The sequence below is a fragment of the Coregonus clupeaformis genome, chromosome 16, assembly GCF_020615455.1.
Source record: "Coregonus clupeaformis isolate EN_2021a chromosome 16, ASM2061545v1, whole genome shotgun sequence".
Lineage (NCBI taxonomy): Eukaryota > Metazoa > Chordata > Actinopteri > Salmoniformes > Salmonidae > Coregonus > Coregonus clupeaformis.
The window spans coordinates 57,671,984-57,689,600 of record NC_059207.1 but is presented as its reverse complement, the minus strand read 5'-3'; the positions used below and the strand labels follow the sequence as shown (position 1 = coordinate 57,689,600).

Below are 17,617 nucleotides of genomic sequence, written 5' to 3'. Positions count from 1 at the left end.
GGAATACACTCAGGAGAGACATGCAGAAAAAAGACTAAATTAGCAATGTGAGTGACAAAGGGAATGCTATCGCATGGAAGTGTAACGTCAGTTTCACACAATGTATGCATTTGACCCGTCTAGACACACTGTCTAGCCGGCTCCAGCTGCTAGACCTACAGACGCGATGGAGGGAGTGAGCTGCTTCAGCATGTAAGGGATGAAGATCTGAAGAAGAGCCTCTCTGAAGAACCTCTTCCGGACTGTGCTGCTGTCATAGTCAAATTTCTGAGGACAGACAGGAGGGAAATAGAAGAAAAGGAGATGTTATGATTCTTCAGAGAAAATTAATGCAGTATCAATCCTATTTTGCCCATCCATGTGCCTAGCAAGTTATATATGACATATTTTTGTATGCGGAGCCATTACATGTTGCGTATCTAGATTCACTGGTTTTACGCACCAACAAAACCTTTTTGGGGGAGAGCGCAATGGTCTTGATTAGTCATCGTGCCTACAGCCATCCCTGGGAAACAGCCATCCCTCTCCTGTCTGCCTTACCTTGATGACCCGGTCCTGGCAGCGCTGGATGTTCTTACAGAGACCTTCGGACCCCTGGCCCTCCAGACTCTGGTGGAGGATCTGCTCAAAGGTGTACACAGCATCGTCCATTTGCTGCACAGAAAAAGGTTTGTTTATCAGTTTACATTTTAGTCATTTAGCAAACGCTGTTATCCAGAGGGACTTACAGTCAGTGCATTCAACTACGTTTAGTAGGGAAAAACAACCACAAATCACAGTCAAGTAAACCTTTCCTCAAAATGGTCTATACTCTATCAGACAGAAAGAGAATGCAGAGAAACCGGTTTACAAAATGGATCATCATGTGAGCGTGTCGGTAACTCAATGAACTGGTGAACTCAAATAAGCAGTCATCCGACAGTGTATAGATCAAGGCCATGATTTGCTGCTTGCTGAATTTCCAAAAGCCAAGGCAAGAACAAAACATTACATCAGTTTTCATATATCCACCACAAGGGGGCACCATCTTCCCAACAATTCCTTTTTAAGTGTAGCACATCAAAATAGTATTGCTTTCTATATACACACACAAGTTGAATCTTCTCCAATACAACCCTTCCCTCCTTTCATTCTAAACAAATCATACTCTGAACCCTGAGGGTAGATAGCTGCTATTGTATATCTGAACTATAAACAGAATCTTGGATGCAAAGCAAAGTTCAATTTTCGAACTCTCTGAGACCTTAGCCCCCTGTCTGAGAAGTCTCAGCCCCAGCAGCTTCTAGCCACTACAAAGAGGACAGCCTATGTGATTCACAGTGGGGGACAGAGTGGTGAATACTTGGCTCTAGGATATCTCTCCAACAACCTACAGCCTGTCAACAGAGACCAGCCAGCCAATGACAGCCAACCATAGTCCCACCACTCACTAACCAGAATGTGCTTGTTCTCCAACCACAATAATAAAGAACTCCCCATAGCTCTGAGGATCTCAGACAAAACAGCACAACCAACAACCACAAAAGAGACCTGCAGGCCGCATCCTTTCAGCACTCACACACCAGCCAGGAACTCAAATGGAGACATTCAGCAATTATTTAATTAGTACCTCACCATACTCATACACCATATATTAGTTTAGTGAAAAACTGTCCCCATCAGCAATAAGAGGTTGTGTCACGTTTTGCAGCATGTAGTAAGGTGTAGGAGGGTGTAGTTTACATTTTGATCATTTACGAGGCACTCTTATCCAGAGGGACATACAGCCAACGCATTCAACTAAGGTAGGTAAGACAACATATCACAGTCATTGCAAGTAAAACCTTCCTCCTCAATCAGTGCTAGTTAGAAAAGTTCTACCTCTCTCATGAGGATCTGTGCTCTCTGGACGAACACGGAGGGGCTGGAGACGTCGAACCTCTGCTGCAGGCCATCCAGACTCAAGTCCTCTACTTTCTCATAGCAGCTCTGCATCTTCACCGGGTGGAACGCCAGCATAGAGATCTTCTCCATGTGCTGACGATGGAGGGAGTGAGGGAGAGAAGGAAGAGTGAGGCTGGGTTGACAGAATTAACACATAGACCAGGCTTGGATGATACAAGTCAATTTGTATGCTACACTTCAGATATCACCTAAATGGGTGTATTAAAAGTATGCAGCTAAACTGTTATGCTGGATCATTCGACATACTCAGAGACTGAGCCCGCTAACCCATAGAAATGAATAACAACGCTCTCACCTCTCCCAGTTTCTCCTTGGTGCTGTCGTTCAGTGTGTTCTTGCTCATGTCCACCAGCTCTCTGAAGAAGACGTCCCTGACCTCAGAGAATCCTCGGCTGGTGGGCTCCATCAGGGCCTCCAGGATAGAGCTGATATAGGGCTGGATACTCACCTTCAGCAGCTTCTCTGCCTTAGGCAGCGCCACCGCTGGGGGGGAAGACAACGAGTGAGAGGATGTCAACACACAGAGTAGTCTAGGTTATATTACTTTATAAACTGGCAGAAGTTCCACTGTGACTCGTTGTGCAACACATGCTTATCTTAAGATATGATTCGGCCAAAGGAATTCAACTCCTATCAGTTCAGACAGACTAAGTGTGACTAAGTCACCCTCGTAACTGTTGATTGAATGCTGCTATTCTTCCTGTGTTCCACTCCATGGATACAGTCTGTCAACATAGCACAGAACTGTCTAACTGTTGGTAAATACTTGTCACGCCACTGGTAAAGAGCACCCAGAATGATATGCAGGCCAGATATGTACTGTAGGTATTCAGAGTATGACTAGAATCTACCATTGTACTGCAGCTACTGGTAGTTACCTACTGTGTCCCAAGTTGCCCTGGCTTGGGCACAGATCTAGGATCTGCTTACTTCCCCAAAATCCATTACTGGGTGACGGCAAAACTGAACTTGGGTCAATGACTGGGACTAGGGCTAAACTTCATCTTACTGCGGAGGGCTCATCCTTTTTAAATATATTTACTGTGGGATATTGATTTATTTTATAAAGATGGGAGAGTGAAGAGGAGACAGGAAAGGTGGGAGAGTTGGCAAGTCAGAAGTGCAGTGGTGCGGATTCTAACTCATGCCGACCCTAGTATACATGAGCTGGACCACACAGGTCATGGAGGGCTCACCTTTGATTTTGTTGGTGACGTGCTCCTTGGAGGTGATGATCTGGTCCATGTCTGTGCGTATGGAGGCCTCTAGCGGGGGACGTCCGTCCTCACAGCTCTGCACCACAGCCTCATACTGGGCCTGGGCCTGCATCACCACCAGACCATACACAGCGTCGCAGATCTGCATGGGGACACAGAGGATTGTTATGTCTGCATCTTGTATTGAGTAAAGCCACTGGGCCGAAATGTTGACCAAAGTGCCATATTATCCACCTTTGTGAACATGGAATAAAAATATGTAGTTCACCAGCATTTTTGCATCCCAACACGCACATGGATTCATGTACAAACAGGGAACTCAGAAGCTGGGTAAGGATAAGACATTTTCCCAAGTTGTGCCTGCCTTGCTTAGTATTAAAAGGGGGTATTTGGTCAGTTCTGTGAGATAGGACTTACCAGCATCCAGTTCCTCTGCCTTTCGTGCATTTTGCCTTTCAGTCCCGGGGTGATGAGATCCCTGAGCTCAGGGAGAAGAGTCTCCATCACCAGGTTGGCCAGAATCTACAGGGATAGTAGTGGATTTGAGATCAGACGACAACAATACATGTGGTGACGCTGTGCTGTTTGAGATGCAAGACAAATATCCCAAAAAGGGACAAAGTGATTAATGAACTACTGAGACCAATGCAGCCATACTTCCAGAGTGGTACAATTCTTATGACCTAATAAGGTCATACCAGCTCACTCTCTCCACTCATTGGGAGTGGGGCTAATCTATGGCCTCAGGGCAGAGTATTTATTTATACATGGGAAGTGGTTCATTTGAGATCCCATTCATGCTTTGTATCCGCTGGAGGGCATCTCCAAAGGTCTGTATACTAGTCTACTGTGCTTTACCCTCTCAGGTGTGGTCTGCACTCCACACTACAGATATGTCAGAGCTATCGAAACCTGAGAACTGGTTTTTCTAGCCTGATTGCTCTAGATCAGTGGTATTCAACTCTTACCCTACGAGGTCCGGAGCCTGCTGGTTTTCTGTTGTACCTGATAATGAATTGCACCCACCTGGTGTCCCAGGTCTAAAATCAGTGGAACTGGCTTTGAGGTCCAGAGTTGAATATAAGGGGCCCTAGACATTCATCACAATATAGTCATGATAAATATCTTCTATTGTATTTATTTGGCCTTGAAGTCAAGAGCCTTGAGCTAGGCTGCATTGGATGCGAGTTACTGATCTTGCATGATGATATGGCAGAGGAATGTGTAGGAGCAGAGTTGGCAATGCTGCCAGAGATTCTCTGTTCTACCATTCTGGTGTATTTCAACTTGAAACATAACTATGAGTGCTGGTCTAATCTGTAGGTGTCTCATTGGTGGTGTGTCACAGCAGGACACAATGAATGACCACCACTGTTTGGTTATTGTTCAAATGTATGCCAAGGAGTCCACCGAGGCTGCTGTCACTGCTGCTACAAGCATAACAGTGTCAAGCTATCTGTTCTGATCGGTCTCTTAAGCCTTGTTCACAATGCTGGCCTTAATGCTCAAAATCCGTTTTGTTTTTCAAATCTGTTTTGGAATATTGACCGTCCAAAAAGCAAGTTACAAGTGACCAAATAGGATGTGTGTGTGTTCAGACAGCAGTCATTTTCTGACAAGGCTATGCTAGTTGTTATAGTAATGGAGGGTGTGTGTGCAGTGGTGTAGGCTGATTGGTGGTGGTGCTCGTACTTCCTACCACGCAGACGTTATGTAGCAAGCTAAGGTGACAATGCCTGCCATGGACGTTTCCCAGCTGCTTTGAATGTTCAAAATCATAGTGTAAGAACACTTTTAAAGCCTCAAATGAGTCAGTTTTGTCTAGCCACAACAGCCAACTAGCTAGCTAGGTAGCTGTTTAGCTTTCTAGCACATTCACTAATTTCTTTGTAAACTGTTCTTGTCATACTATCAACAGAGTAGCTAGCAAACAACAAGATATGCCAAATAACAGTCTAAAAACCACTTGAGGGTAAATAATAATAAGGCGCATGGCCAGGAATCAGATTTGTATCGGACTTCAAACCACTTACAATGGTTTGAAATGTGGCTTGAAATACCAGATTCCATGTGGCTTCTGGCTGTCGATTCAGATTCGAATCGATATACAGTACCAGTCAAAAGTTTGGACACACCTACTCATTCAAGGTTTTTCTTTATTTTTTAAAAACTATTTTCTACATTATAGATTAATAGTGAAGACATCAAAACTATGAAATAACACATATGGAATCATGTAGTAACCAGACAAGTTTTAAACAAATCCAAATATATTTGATATTTTTCATATTGCCACCCTTTGCCTTGATGACAGCTTTACACACTCTTAGCATTCTCTCAACCAGCTTCACCAGCCTTTTGGCATGTCCCTCTGACTTCTATGAATATTTTAACCCACTTAACACAAATGTTTAAGCATTTTCATCATTGTAAAGCCCAAGTTATTTTGTTGCTTTGACAAAGTCATTTCTGAAAATCATAATTTATATTTCCTGTGATTAGTGATACATTTTCATGAAGAAGAAAAACATGTCCCACATTTTAAGGTCAACCCTGTTACATGAACTGAATTCACATTTTAATATGGTGAAACTATTCCTTTAAAAAAACAAAAACTTTTCAAACGAACATCTAATAGTCAAATCATAATATAAAAGCAGGTGAGCTCATTATACTCTGTCCATTTTCTGGTGTTTCATGGTGGGAAACTGAGTGGGTCAAGTATAACACGTCAACCCTGTTACCCACAGATAGACAGGCTAGAATTATTTTACCAATAAAAAAATGTTGGTGGAGCCATGCATTCAATTGCCCCCCCCTGTTACACACAACAAGCTTCCATTTCCTGTCACAAGGGGATTAATGACTGATTTAAGATGAAATCGTCAATGCCGTTACGGTCAACCCTGTTACTTTATTTGGCACTTAATAGGCACTTACTTAAGTAATTTTTTTATTTAATGTCTTGAGATCGGAAAACATGTTTTTTTATAAGTTGAACATGTGCTCATCATGACAGAATGTTAAAATTATGACTTGGTGAAATATCAGTTAACTGGAGATTGATGTTTAGAGGAGTACAAAACATATCTGATATACACTGATTTCACAAAACATTAGGAACACCTTCCTAATATTGAGTTGCACCCCCATTTGCCCTCAAAAGAGCCTCAATTAAATCGGGGCATGGACTCTACAAGGTGTCAAAATGCTGGCCCATGTAGACTCCAATGCTTCACACAGTTGTGTCAAGTTGGTTGGATGTCCTTTGGGTGGTGGACCATTCTTGATACACACAGGAAACTGTTGAGTGTGAAAACCCCAGCAGCATTGCAGTTCTTGACAAATCGTTGTGCCTAGAATCTACTACCATACCCTGTTCAAAGGCACTTCAATCTTTTGTCGTTCCCATTCACCCTCTGAATGGCACACATACACAATCCATATCTCAATTGTCTCAAGGCTTAAAAATCCTTCTTTAAACCGGTCTCCTCCCCTTCATCTACACTGATTGAAGTGGATTTAACAAGTGACATCAAAAAGGTATCATAGCTTTCACCTGGATTCACCTGGTCAGTCTAATGGAAAGAGCAGGTTTTCCAAAAAATGTTGTACACTGTATATATATACCGGCTGTCTGTCTGTTAAAAGTGTGTGTTGTGTCTGACCTTTGGGTCTATGGGAGTCCTGACTCAGCGGCTAACTCTGAGCCCTAGGCTCCTCGTCTGACCTTTGGCTCCCTCTATCTCCCACTGGGACTGTCTATTAAATACTAAGAATGATGGGTATGAGTCAAGGCCCCAAGGCCCAGACATCACACACACACACAACCATCTGCTTTGGGTCTGCCTTCCACTCAGGGGGGGCACAGTGAGCTCATGCCTACAGGATACTGTGTCACCAGGGCAGGGGGCATAGTGACATCATGATCCCTGATTGTATCCCAAATTACACCCTATTCCCTACATAGACCCATTTAGCTCTGGTCAAAAGTAGTGCACTACAGTGTATTCAGAAAGTATTCAGACCCCTTGACTTTTTCTATATTTTGTTATGTTACAGCCTTATTAAAAAATGGATAAAAAACTCAATCTACACACAATACTCCATAATGACAAAGCGAAAACAGGTTTTTAGATTTTTTTGCAAATGAATAAAAAACTGGTACCTTATTTACATAAGTATTCAGACCCTTTGCTATGAGACTTGAAATTGAGCTCAGGTGCAACCTGTTTGCATTGATCATCCTTGAGATGTTTCTACATCTTGATTGGAATCCACCTGTGGTAAATTCAATTGATTGGACATTATTTGGAAAGGCACACACCTGTCTATATAAGGTCCCACAGTTGAAAGTGCATGTCAGAGCAAAAACCAAGCCATGAGGTCGAAGGAATTGTCCGTAGAGCTCCGAGACAGGATTGTGTCGAGGCACAGATCTGGGGAAGGGTACCAAAACATTTCTGCAGCATTGAAGGTCCCCAAGAACACAGTGGCCTCCATCATTGTTAAAAGGAAGAAGTTTAGAACCACCAAGACTCTTACTAGAGCTGGCTGCCCAGCCAAACTGAGCAATCGGGGGAGAAGGGCCTTGGTCAGGGAGGCGACCAAGAAGCCGATGGTCACTCTGACAGAGCTCCAGAGTTCCTCTGCGGAGATGGGGGAACTTTCCAGAAGGACAACCACCTTTGCAGCACTCCACCAATCAGGCCTTTATGGTAGAGTGGCCAGACGGAAGCCACTCCTCAGTAAAAGGCACATGACAGTCCGCTTGGAGTCTGCAAAAGGCACCTAAAGGACTCTCAGATCATGAGAAACAAGATTCTCTGGTCTGATGAAACCAAGATTGAAATCTTTGGCCTGAAAGACAAGCGTCACGTCTGGAGGAAACCTGTCACCATCCCTACGGTGAAGCATGGTGGTGGCAGCATCATGCTGTGGGGATGTTTTTCAGCAGCAGGGACTGTGACACTAGTCAGGATCGAGGGAAAGATGAACGGAGCAAAGTACAGAGAGATCCTTGATGAAAACCTGCTCCAGAGCGCTCAGGACCTCAGACTGGGGCAAAGGTTCACCTTCCAACAGGACAACGACCCTAAGCACACAGCCACGACAACGCAGGAGTGGCTTCGGGACAAGCCTCTGAATGTCCTTGAGTGGTCCAGCCAGAGCCCGGACTTGAACCCGATCGAACATCTCTGGAGAGACCTGAAAATAGCTGTGTAGCGACGCTCCCCATCCAACCTAACAGAACTTGAGAGGATCTGCAGAGAAGAATGGGAGAAACTCCCCAAATACAGGTGTGCCAAGCTTGTAGCGTCATACCCAAGAAGACTCAAGGCTGCAATTGCTGCCAAAGGTGCTTCAACAAAGTACTGAGTAAAGGGTCTGAATACTTATGTAAATGTGATCTATCCGTTTTTTTTTTTTTTTTTTACATTTGCAAACATTTCTAAAAACCTGTTTTTGCTTTGTCATTATGGGGTATTGTGTGTAGATTGATGAGGTAAAAAAAACAATTTAATCCATTTTAGAATAAGGCTGTAACGTAACAAAATGTGGAAAAAATGAAGGTGTATGAATGCACTGTATGTAGGTAATAGGGTACCATTTAGGACATAGCCCCTGTGTGAGTAGCCAGTTCCTGTTGCTGTTCTCTCTGGGGTAGCTGTTCAGGAAATGTACACTACTGGAACGTGACTTGGAAGGAAAATAGGTATTCTGATCAGTATTTTGCTGACCAGGTCTCTGATTGTACTGTAGAGAATCAAAGTACCTAATACTTAGATTTGTTTGAATGTCTTACATTCTTGAATAAGGTCTCTTACCAAAACCTTGACACCAACAATGTGCAGGGGTAATATCATGCAGACAGACAGGCATTCTCTCTTCTAAAACATACAACACGCAGAGAGAGTGTCTGTGTCCCAAATGGCACTCCATTTCCTACATAGTGCACTACTTTTGACAAGAGCCCAATGTAGTGACGTAGTGCACTATCTAGTGAATAGGGTGCCATTTGGGACATAGCCAGTGTCATTGGCTGTGCCATAATTACCTGTGGGGGTGTGCCACACATCATCTCCCAGGTGCCATACTGCCCATGGGCCTGGCGGTAGAGCCTCACTGAGTCTGTGAAGGCTGGCGTCTGCACCTTGCTCTCCTCCAACAAACCTATGGGGTAACCATAGAGGAGCAGCATTGTTAGTGGAAGTGGACATTGTGAAGGTTGATTTGAAAACATTGTACAAGTTTGATAATTTATCATAAATCAGCACTAGCCTGGTCAAGCAGACTGACTGCTGTGCTCACATATCAAACCAAATTGTGAGCCATCACACAATCAGATGGTTCCACCAGGCTAATCTCAATTGAAATCTTGAATTCAGAATGACAGAAATATACTTGAAAAGGAGTTTCCATGTATTCCTAGAGTCTGTTGTAACTTGTGCAGAAAGAGAACTGTCTAGTACAGTTCATTCGGAAAGTATTCAGACCCCTTACCTTTTTCCACATTTTGTTACGTTACAGCCTTATTCTGAAATGGATTAAATAAATAAAAATCCTCATCACTCTACACACAATATCCCATAATGACAAAGCGAAAACAGGTTTATTTTTTGTGTGCAAATTTATTAAAAATAAAAAACAAGAAATACCTTATTTACATAAGTATTCAGACCCTTTGCTATGAGACTCGAAATTGAGCTCAGGTATATCCTGTTTCCATTGATCATCCTTGAGATGTTTCTACAACTTGATTGGAGTCCACCTGTGGTAAATTCAATTGATTGGGCATGATTTGGAAAGGCACACACTTCTCTATATAAGGTCCCACAGTTGACAGTGCATGCCAGAGCAAAAACCAAGCCATGAGGTCGAAGGAATTGTCCGTCGAGCTCCGAGACAGAATTGTGTCGAGGCACAGATCTGGGGAAGGGTACCAAAAAATTTCTGCAGCACTGAAGGTCCCCAAGAACACAGTGGCCTCCATTATTCTTAACCACCAAGAACCTTCCTAGAGCTGGCCGCCCGGCCAAACTGAGCAATCGGTGGAGAAGGGCCTTGGTCAGGGAGGTGACCAAGAACCCGATGGTCACTCTGACAGAGCTCCAGAGTTCCTCTGTGGAGATGGGAAAACCTTCCAGAAGGACAACCATCTCTGCAGCACTCTACCAATCAGGCCTTTATGGTAGAGTGGACAGACGGAAGCCCCTCAGTAAAAGGCACATGACAGCCCGCATGGAGTTTTCCAAAAGGCACCTAAAGGGCTCTCAGACCATGAGAAACAAGATTCTCTGGTCTAAGGAAACCAAGATTGAACTCTTTGGCCTGAATGCCAAGCATCACGTCTGGAGGAAACCTGGCACCATCCCTACGGTGAAGCATGGTGGGGGCAGTATCATGCTGTGGGGATGTTTTTCAGCAGCAGGGACTGGGAGACTAGTCAGGATTGAGGGAAAGATGAACAGAGCAAAGTACAGAGAGATCCTTTGCAAAAGGATTCTAAAAACCTGTTTTTGCTTTGTCATTATGGGGTATTTTGTGTAGATTGATCAGGGGAAAAAACACTTTAATCCATTTCAGAATAAGGCTTTAACGTAACCATATGTGGAAAAAGTCATGGGGTCTGAATACTTTCCGAATGTGGACCAAGGGACACCATCTAAATATGGAGGGAAGAGTGAAACAGTCATATGCAGTGTGACATCAGTGACCACACCACACAGAGTCCTCTGTAAAGTCAACTGGATCATTCTCAAGTCACCAGTGGCTAGGGTTATTTATCAGAGCTTTGCCATGGCAACCCGGGGAGACTCCACAGTAACCAACTTTAGGGAAATGATTATCTTCCCTAAAAAAAAAGAAAAAAAGAAAAGCCCAATCATTTTCTAAATATTGAAGTAGTAGCTACATAATGTGCCAGTAATCGCTTGATAACTGTACATATTGGTTTGGCAACTGGGTTTGTTTTGACCATAAAGTCATAGTTTTGATGGCAAACGTAAAAGCTTCTTAATTGGGCCAGAGTGACTGGTGAACAAGGCTAAATATAACAGATTGTGCACACAGACACACCTCCCGCATAGATAATCTTCACCTCCACTGAAAGAGTCAACTTGAAGTATTTATGAATGTATCCAGCTGTGTTTGGATCAGGAATCAGACTCTGGTATGTAGGCTCACCATCTAAACATATACAGTGCATTCGGAAAGTATTCAGACCCTTTGACTTTTTCCACATTTTGTTACGTTACAGCCTTATTCTAAAATTGATTAAATTGTTTTTCCCCCCCTCAATCTACACAAAATACCCCATAATGACAAAGCAAAAACTGGTTTTTAGAATGTTTTTGCACAGAAGAAAAAGCCTTGATTCCTCTTGCGTATGAAGCTTGACACACCTTTATTTGGGTAGTTTCTCCCATTCTTCTCTGCAGATCCTCTCAAGCTCTGTCAGGTTGGATGGGGAGCCTTGCTGCACAGCGATTTTCAGGTCTCTCTAGAGATGTTCGATCGGGTTCAAGTCCTGGCTCTGGCTGGACCACTCAAGGACATTCAGAGACTTGTCCCGAAGCCACTCCTGCATTGTCTTGGCTGTGTGCTTAGGGTCGTTGTCCTGTTGGAAGGTGAAACTTCGTCCCAGTCTGAGGTCCTGAGTGCTCTGGAGCACGTTTTCATCAAGGATCTCACTGTACTTTGCTCCGTTCATCTTTCCCTCGATCCTGACTAGTCTCCCAGTCCATACCGCTGAAAGACATCCCCACAGCATGATGCTGCCACCACCATGCTTCACCGTAGGGATGGTGCCAGGTTTCCTCCAGAGGTGATGCTTGGCATTCAGGCCAAAGAGTTCAATCTTGGTTTCATCAGACCAGAGAATCTTGTTTCTCATGGTCTGAGAGTCTTTGGGTGACTTTTGGCAAACTGCAAGCGGGCTATCATGTGCCTTTTACTGAGGAGTGGCTTCCGTCTGGCCACTCTACCATAAAGGCCTGATTGGTGGAGTGCTGCAGAGGTGGTTGTCCTTCTGGAAGGTACTCACATCTCAAAAGAGGAACTCTGGAGCTCTGTCAGTGTGACCATCGGGTTCTTGGTCACCTCCCTGGCCAAGGCCCTTCTCCCCCCGATTGCTCAGTTTGGCTGGGCGGCCAGCTCTAGGAAGAGTCTTGGTGGATCTAAACTTCTTCCATTTAGGAATGGAGGCCACTGTGTTTTTGGGGACCTTCAATGCTGAAGAAATGTTTTTGTACCCTTCCCCAGATCTGCGCCTCGACACAATCCTGTCTCAGAGCTCTACGGACAATTCCTTCGACCTCATGGCTTGGTTTTTGCTCTGACATGCACTGTCAACTGTGGGACCTTATATAGACAGGTGTGTGCCTTTCCAAATAATGTCCAATCAATTGAATTGACCACAGGTAGAAACATCTCAAGGATGATCAATGCAAACAGGATGCACCTGAGCTCAATTTCAAGTCTCATAGCAAAGGGTCTGAATACTTACGTAAATAAGGTATCTGTTTTTTATTTTTTATAAATTTGCAAAAAAATCTAAAAACCTGTTTTCCCTTTGTCATTATGGGATATTGTGTGTAGATTGATGATAACAAAATATGGAAAAAGTCAAGGGGTCTGAATCCTTGCAGAATGCAGTACAGGAGGAGAGAGGCAGCCTACCCACAGCAACAGAACAAATCATGTGAAATCCTGTCTTGTGATAAAAATGGGGAATTCAGAAATGAATTAACTCTAGCCATGACAAAGACAGGAAGTGTGTTGTGCAGGGCAGGGTGGGGGAGTGAGTGGGCTGTGAGAGTGGGGCCTGGAACATGAATTAGAGGGGGAAGTAGAGCTTCTAGCAGAGCACATAGCTACAGGCAGGAAGTCCACAGCCTCAGACTACCTCCCTATCTGAAAGCTGTGTATGTGTGTGTGTGTGTGTGTGTGTGTGGGAGCCAGGCCATTTATCTTGGCACTGCCTCATGAGAACGTGTAGGGGATTTCTGCCATCCCAATAAAGTCTGTACCCCGGATCTAAAGTCAAACTAGACTAAAAGACTAGTACATGGTGAAATTCCAGTACTGTATATCAATTGATCAGCATTTCTGTAGAGAAAGAATGCCCTGGTCAGTTTGAGGCTGGATGTGACTGAGCAACACCTCCTTACAGTGAGTAGTGTTGTGTGTGTGTGCGTGCGTGACGACTGCTATGAACCAGTAATCTGCCTGCGCAGCCAACACATACTGTAAGAACTATATGGAGCCACACACACACACACACACACACACACGGCCTGTGTCACAGCTGAGGCATGTTAGCTATTAGGGGCATTTCCTTTTAGCAATTTCTGTTCGGTCAGATTTTAAAATAGTCTGCTTTTTTGTCAGAGCATTCTCTCAAACAACTTCATGAGGTAGTCACCTGAAATGCATTTCAATTAACAGGTGTGCCTTCTTAAAAGTTATTTTGTGTAATTTCTTTCCTTCCTAATGAGTTTGAGCCAATCAGTTGTGTTGTGACAAGGTAGGGGTGGTATACAGAAGATAGACCTATTTGGTAAAAGACCAAGTCCATATTATGGCAAGAACAGCTCAAATAAGCAAAGAGAAACAACAGTCCATCATTACTTTAAGACATGAAGGTCAGTCAATCTAGAATATTTAATGAACTTTGAATGCTTCTTCAAGTGCAATCGCAAAAACCATCAAGCGCTATGATGAAACTGGCTATCATGAAGACCGCCACAGGAAAGGAAGACCCAGAGTTACCTCTGCTGCAGAGGATAAGTTCATTAGAGTTACCAGCCTCAAATCGGCAATTAACTGCACCTCAGATTGCAGCTCACAGAGTTCAAGTAACAGACACATCTCAACATCAACTGTTCAGAGGAGACTGTGTGAATCAGGCCTTCATGGTCGAATTGCTGCAAAGAAACCACTACTAAAGGAGACCAATAAGAAGAGACTTGCTTGGCCAAGAAACACGAGCAATGGACATTAGACCGGTGGAAATTTGTCCTTTGGTCTGGAGTCCAAATTGGAGAATTTTGGTTCCAACCGCTGTGCCTTTGTGAGACGCGGTGTGGGTGAATGGATGATCTCCGCATGTGTATTTCCCACCGTAAAGCATGGAGGAGGAGGTGTTATGGTGTGGGGGTGCTATATGTGTTATTTCATAGTTCTACAATGTAGAAAATAGTAAAAATAAAGAAAAATGAGTAGGTGTCCAAACTTTTGACCGGTACTGTATATACAACCCAATGCCCCATGGCAGTGATTGGGGACATTACCTTGTGTAGGGTGCCGTCTTAAGGAAGGGACGTTAAACGGGTGTCCTGACTCTCTGAGGTCACTAAAGATCCCATGGCACTTATCGTAAGAGTAGGGGTGTTAACCCGGGGTTCCTGGATAAATTCCCAATCTGGCCCACATACCATCATGGCCACCTAATCATCCCCAGCTTCCAATTGGCTCATTCATCCCCCCTCCTCTCCTCTGTAACTATTCCCCAGGTCGTTGCTGTAAATGAAAATGTGTTCAGTCAACTTACCTGGTAAAATAAGAAAAAAAGTGATGTGGAGACCGAGGAACTTGAAGCTCTCGTCCGTCTCCACTACAGCCCCATTGATGTGAACGGGGGAATGCTCGGCCCTCCGTTTCCCTTCTACAACATCATCAATGCTGGCTATTCCTGCCTCTCCCCACGATGCTAACTTCAGTCTGCATCAGTCCTAGGTTGTGTCCCAAATGGCACCACATTCCCTATATAGTGCACTACATACGTAGGGAACATGGCGCCATTTGGAACACAGCCCTAGTGCTGCTCAGGCAGCTGGACATGAGCGATGAATGAAGAGTAAATCCTGTGCCCCCTGAAGGTGAAGCCTTCATTCATGGTCAGCAGGGTGTCCGTCTGCTGGACAGGTACCCTCTGTGTTTGGCCCCTAACCCCCCCCAACCTGCTCTAGGGAGGAGGGTGGGGGTGGGGAGAGCCGGAGCAGGGCGGCCTGCCTGAGGAAATGAATTGCCGCCACATACCAGACTTATTGAGCCTGCAGTCAAAACATGGAGCTACAGAGCAATAGTCCATACATACACAGCTCTGACCGACCACTCAGGGCCTGACTACATGAAGACATGCATGTTCCAAATGGCACCCTATTCCCTATATAGTGCACTATAGGCCCTGGTCAAAAGTAGTGCACTATACAGGGAATAGGGTGCCATTTGGGAAGCACCCCATGATGTGCACTTTACAGACTCATTCCACAATATTGTGGTCGCCTTCTTCATGATCTTTATGTGGCTCAGGCTGGAGCTTCTACACATTGTATACATTTAGTGATGCGTTGTGTTTAGGTTGGTCTGTGTCTTTGCTCTGGTCATACAAGGCTAAAGGGGCATACCAAATAGTAAAGTATTTTCCTCATGCTACAGACATAGGAGATGGACTAATGCTCCATGGGCTGATCTGGCTCAGAAAAGGCTAACTTTCTTATTGTACTTAAAGTGAGTACAAATGTGAGTTTTGGGGCGTGATCTAGACCAGTGTTTCCCAACTCTGGTCCTCGAGTACCCCCAACTGTACATATATTGTGTTGTGGCCCTCGACAAGCACACCTGATTCTACTTGTCAACTACGCTGAATCAGGTGTTTTTGTCCAGGGCTACAACAAAAATGTGTGCTGTTGCGAATACTCGAGGACCGGAGTTGGGAAACACTGATTCTGGACTCCCTGATATGACAGAAAGAAAGAGCTGTACTGTACATCCTCTGAGGCCCTGGCCGCCAGGCAGATGAGATCTTTCACTGAGGAAAGTAACAAAGTTGTGTCGGTCGAGAATCCCAAGAATGACAGCTGCCTGCTCAAAGATTCCTTTACCAGGTTCTCTATCGAGTTAGAGCTTGTTACATGTAACCATTTGTCTAAACAAGAAGTCTATGGTAAGCCCCTGGTGCCTGGCACTTCCTTCATTATCTCTTCCTCTCAACCAAGAACATGTTGCCAGCTCATGCTTCCAGTTTGGGCTAAATTACCTGCAGACCCTTGCTTGTCATCTCACACAACAAACTGTCCTCCCACTCACAGACACCCTCACAGACTATGCTTAGCATGCCTACTAACAACTCAATTAAGCCATCACAGATTTTGGAATGGGAGTGCTTAGTAAGTCAATCCATGTGCTTTGACTGACCCATGACAATCCCAAAAGGCACTCTGTACCCTATAGTGCACCACTATTGACCAGGGTGTTCATATGAACCCTGTTACTCCTCTCCCATTCCCACAACATTCAACTCCCCCTGGCTTCTACTATCAAAGGTACTGTGAGTCCTGCGTTGAGGAGTACCAGAGCATGTGAGTCAGAGGGAGCCTTCCTCTCTCTGTTCTGTTCTCCATCTCTGGTTGTGTTGACTGCCTGGTCTGGTCTGTACCACTGCTAGCTAGCTACCCTGTCCATGTGTAGTGCACGCATTGCAGATTCCAGCAGCAGGCAGGGCCGCCCACAGTCACATACCATTTGAAATCATTTACAAATACTTTATCTGTGCTTGATTGAGCTTGCCTTGCTTAATGGATCAATGGAATAGTCCCTAACCCTGCCCATCTGGCACTTGAGGCAGGCTAAAGCAAACGCTCAAAGTATTTGAGTCCTCTGTAGCTCAATTGGTAGAGCATGGCGCTTGTAACGCCAGGGTAGTGGGTTCGATCCCCGGGACCACCCATACGTAAAAATGTATGCAGACATGACTGTAAGTCGCTTTGGATAAAAGCGTCTGCTAAATGGCATATTATATTTATTATATTATTATTTTCAAGATTTCAAATAGTATTTGAACCAGGTCCGGTCACAGCTGCTCCCTAATACCAGAATAGCCATAACTCAAACAGGGAGAGAGATATGAGTGGGGTAGTTTACATTGTAGCAGTGTGAAGTACATTGACTGACTGGTGGTGAAGTGATGACGTCTGAACCCACTCATCCCATGCATTATGGCTTCCAGCTGTTCTCTGCTCACCAGCCTCACTGTGTCATGATGGCTCCCATGTTTCTCATGCAAGATCCTATCCACAGATGGGGGATTTTATTTTGGGTAAAATAAAAGGAGCCTAGTAGGTTTGCAGTCCAGTACATTATGTTAACTATCTCCTAGGGGCGTATTGATAGTGTCTTGGATCGGTTAGGGCACCCATGTTGGCTCTGAAGAGCCATGCAGCGACGATGCTGGTAAAGCCTAAAGTATAACTACATAGATTATACATAGTTCTATGGTTTTGGCATGACTTCATTGGGCATGCATCTGTTTCTCTATAGTATAATTAGCAGCCACAGCACTTGATCATTGACATCTGCAGTAACATCCAGTTAGTTAGCTATATCATCTTCAAGTGGACAGAAACAGAAACTTAAGTGGATGTTGTATTGGAAAGGTTTTGACTATGGAATAG

General features: G+C 44.4%; 1 protein-coding gene across 1 annotated transcript in view; it reads right to left on the bottom strand.

The window, feature by feature from the left end:
* The window catches only part of LOC121585194 (protein Niban 2), a 44,641-nt gene that overhangs the window by 5,309 nt on the left and 21,715 nt on the right, over positions 1-17,617 (bottom strand). Inside the window, exons 6-12 of the mRNA XM_041901616.2 lie at positions 9,220-9,335; positions 3,579-3,683; positions 3,141-3,303; positions 2,240-2,427; positions 1,861-2,016; positions 541-654; positions 160-267 (exon numbers count right to left, since the gene is read on the bottom strand). Of these exons, the coding sequence (XP_041757550.1) occupies positions 160-267; positions 541-654; positions 1,861-2,016; positions 2,240-2,427; positions 3,141-3,303; positions 3,579-3,683; positions 9,220-9,335 (950 nt within the window). The remainder of the gene's footprint in view (positions 1-159; positions 268-540; positions 655-1,860; positions 2,017-2,239; positions 2,428-3,140; positions 3,304-3,578; positions 3,684-9,219; positions 9,336-17,617) is intronic.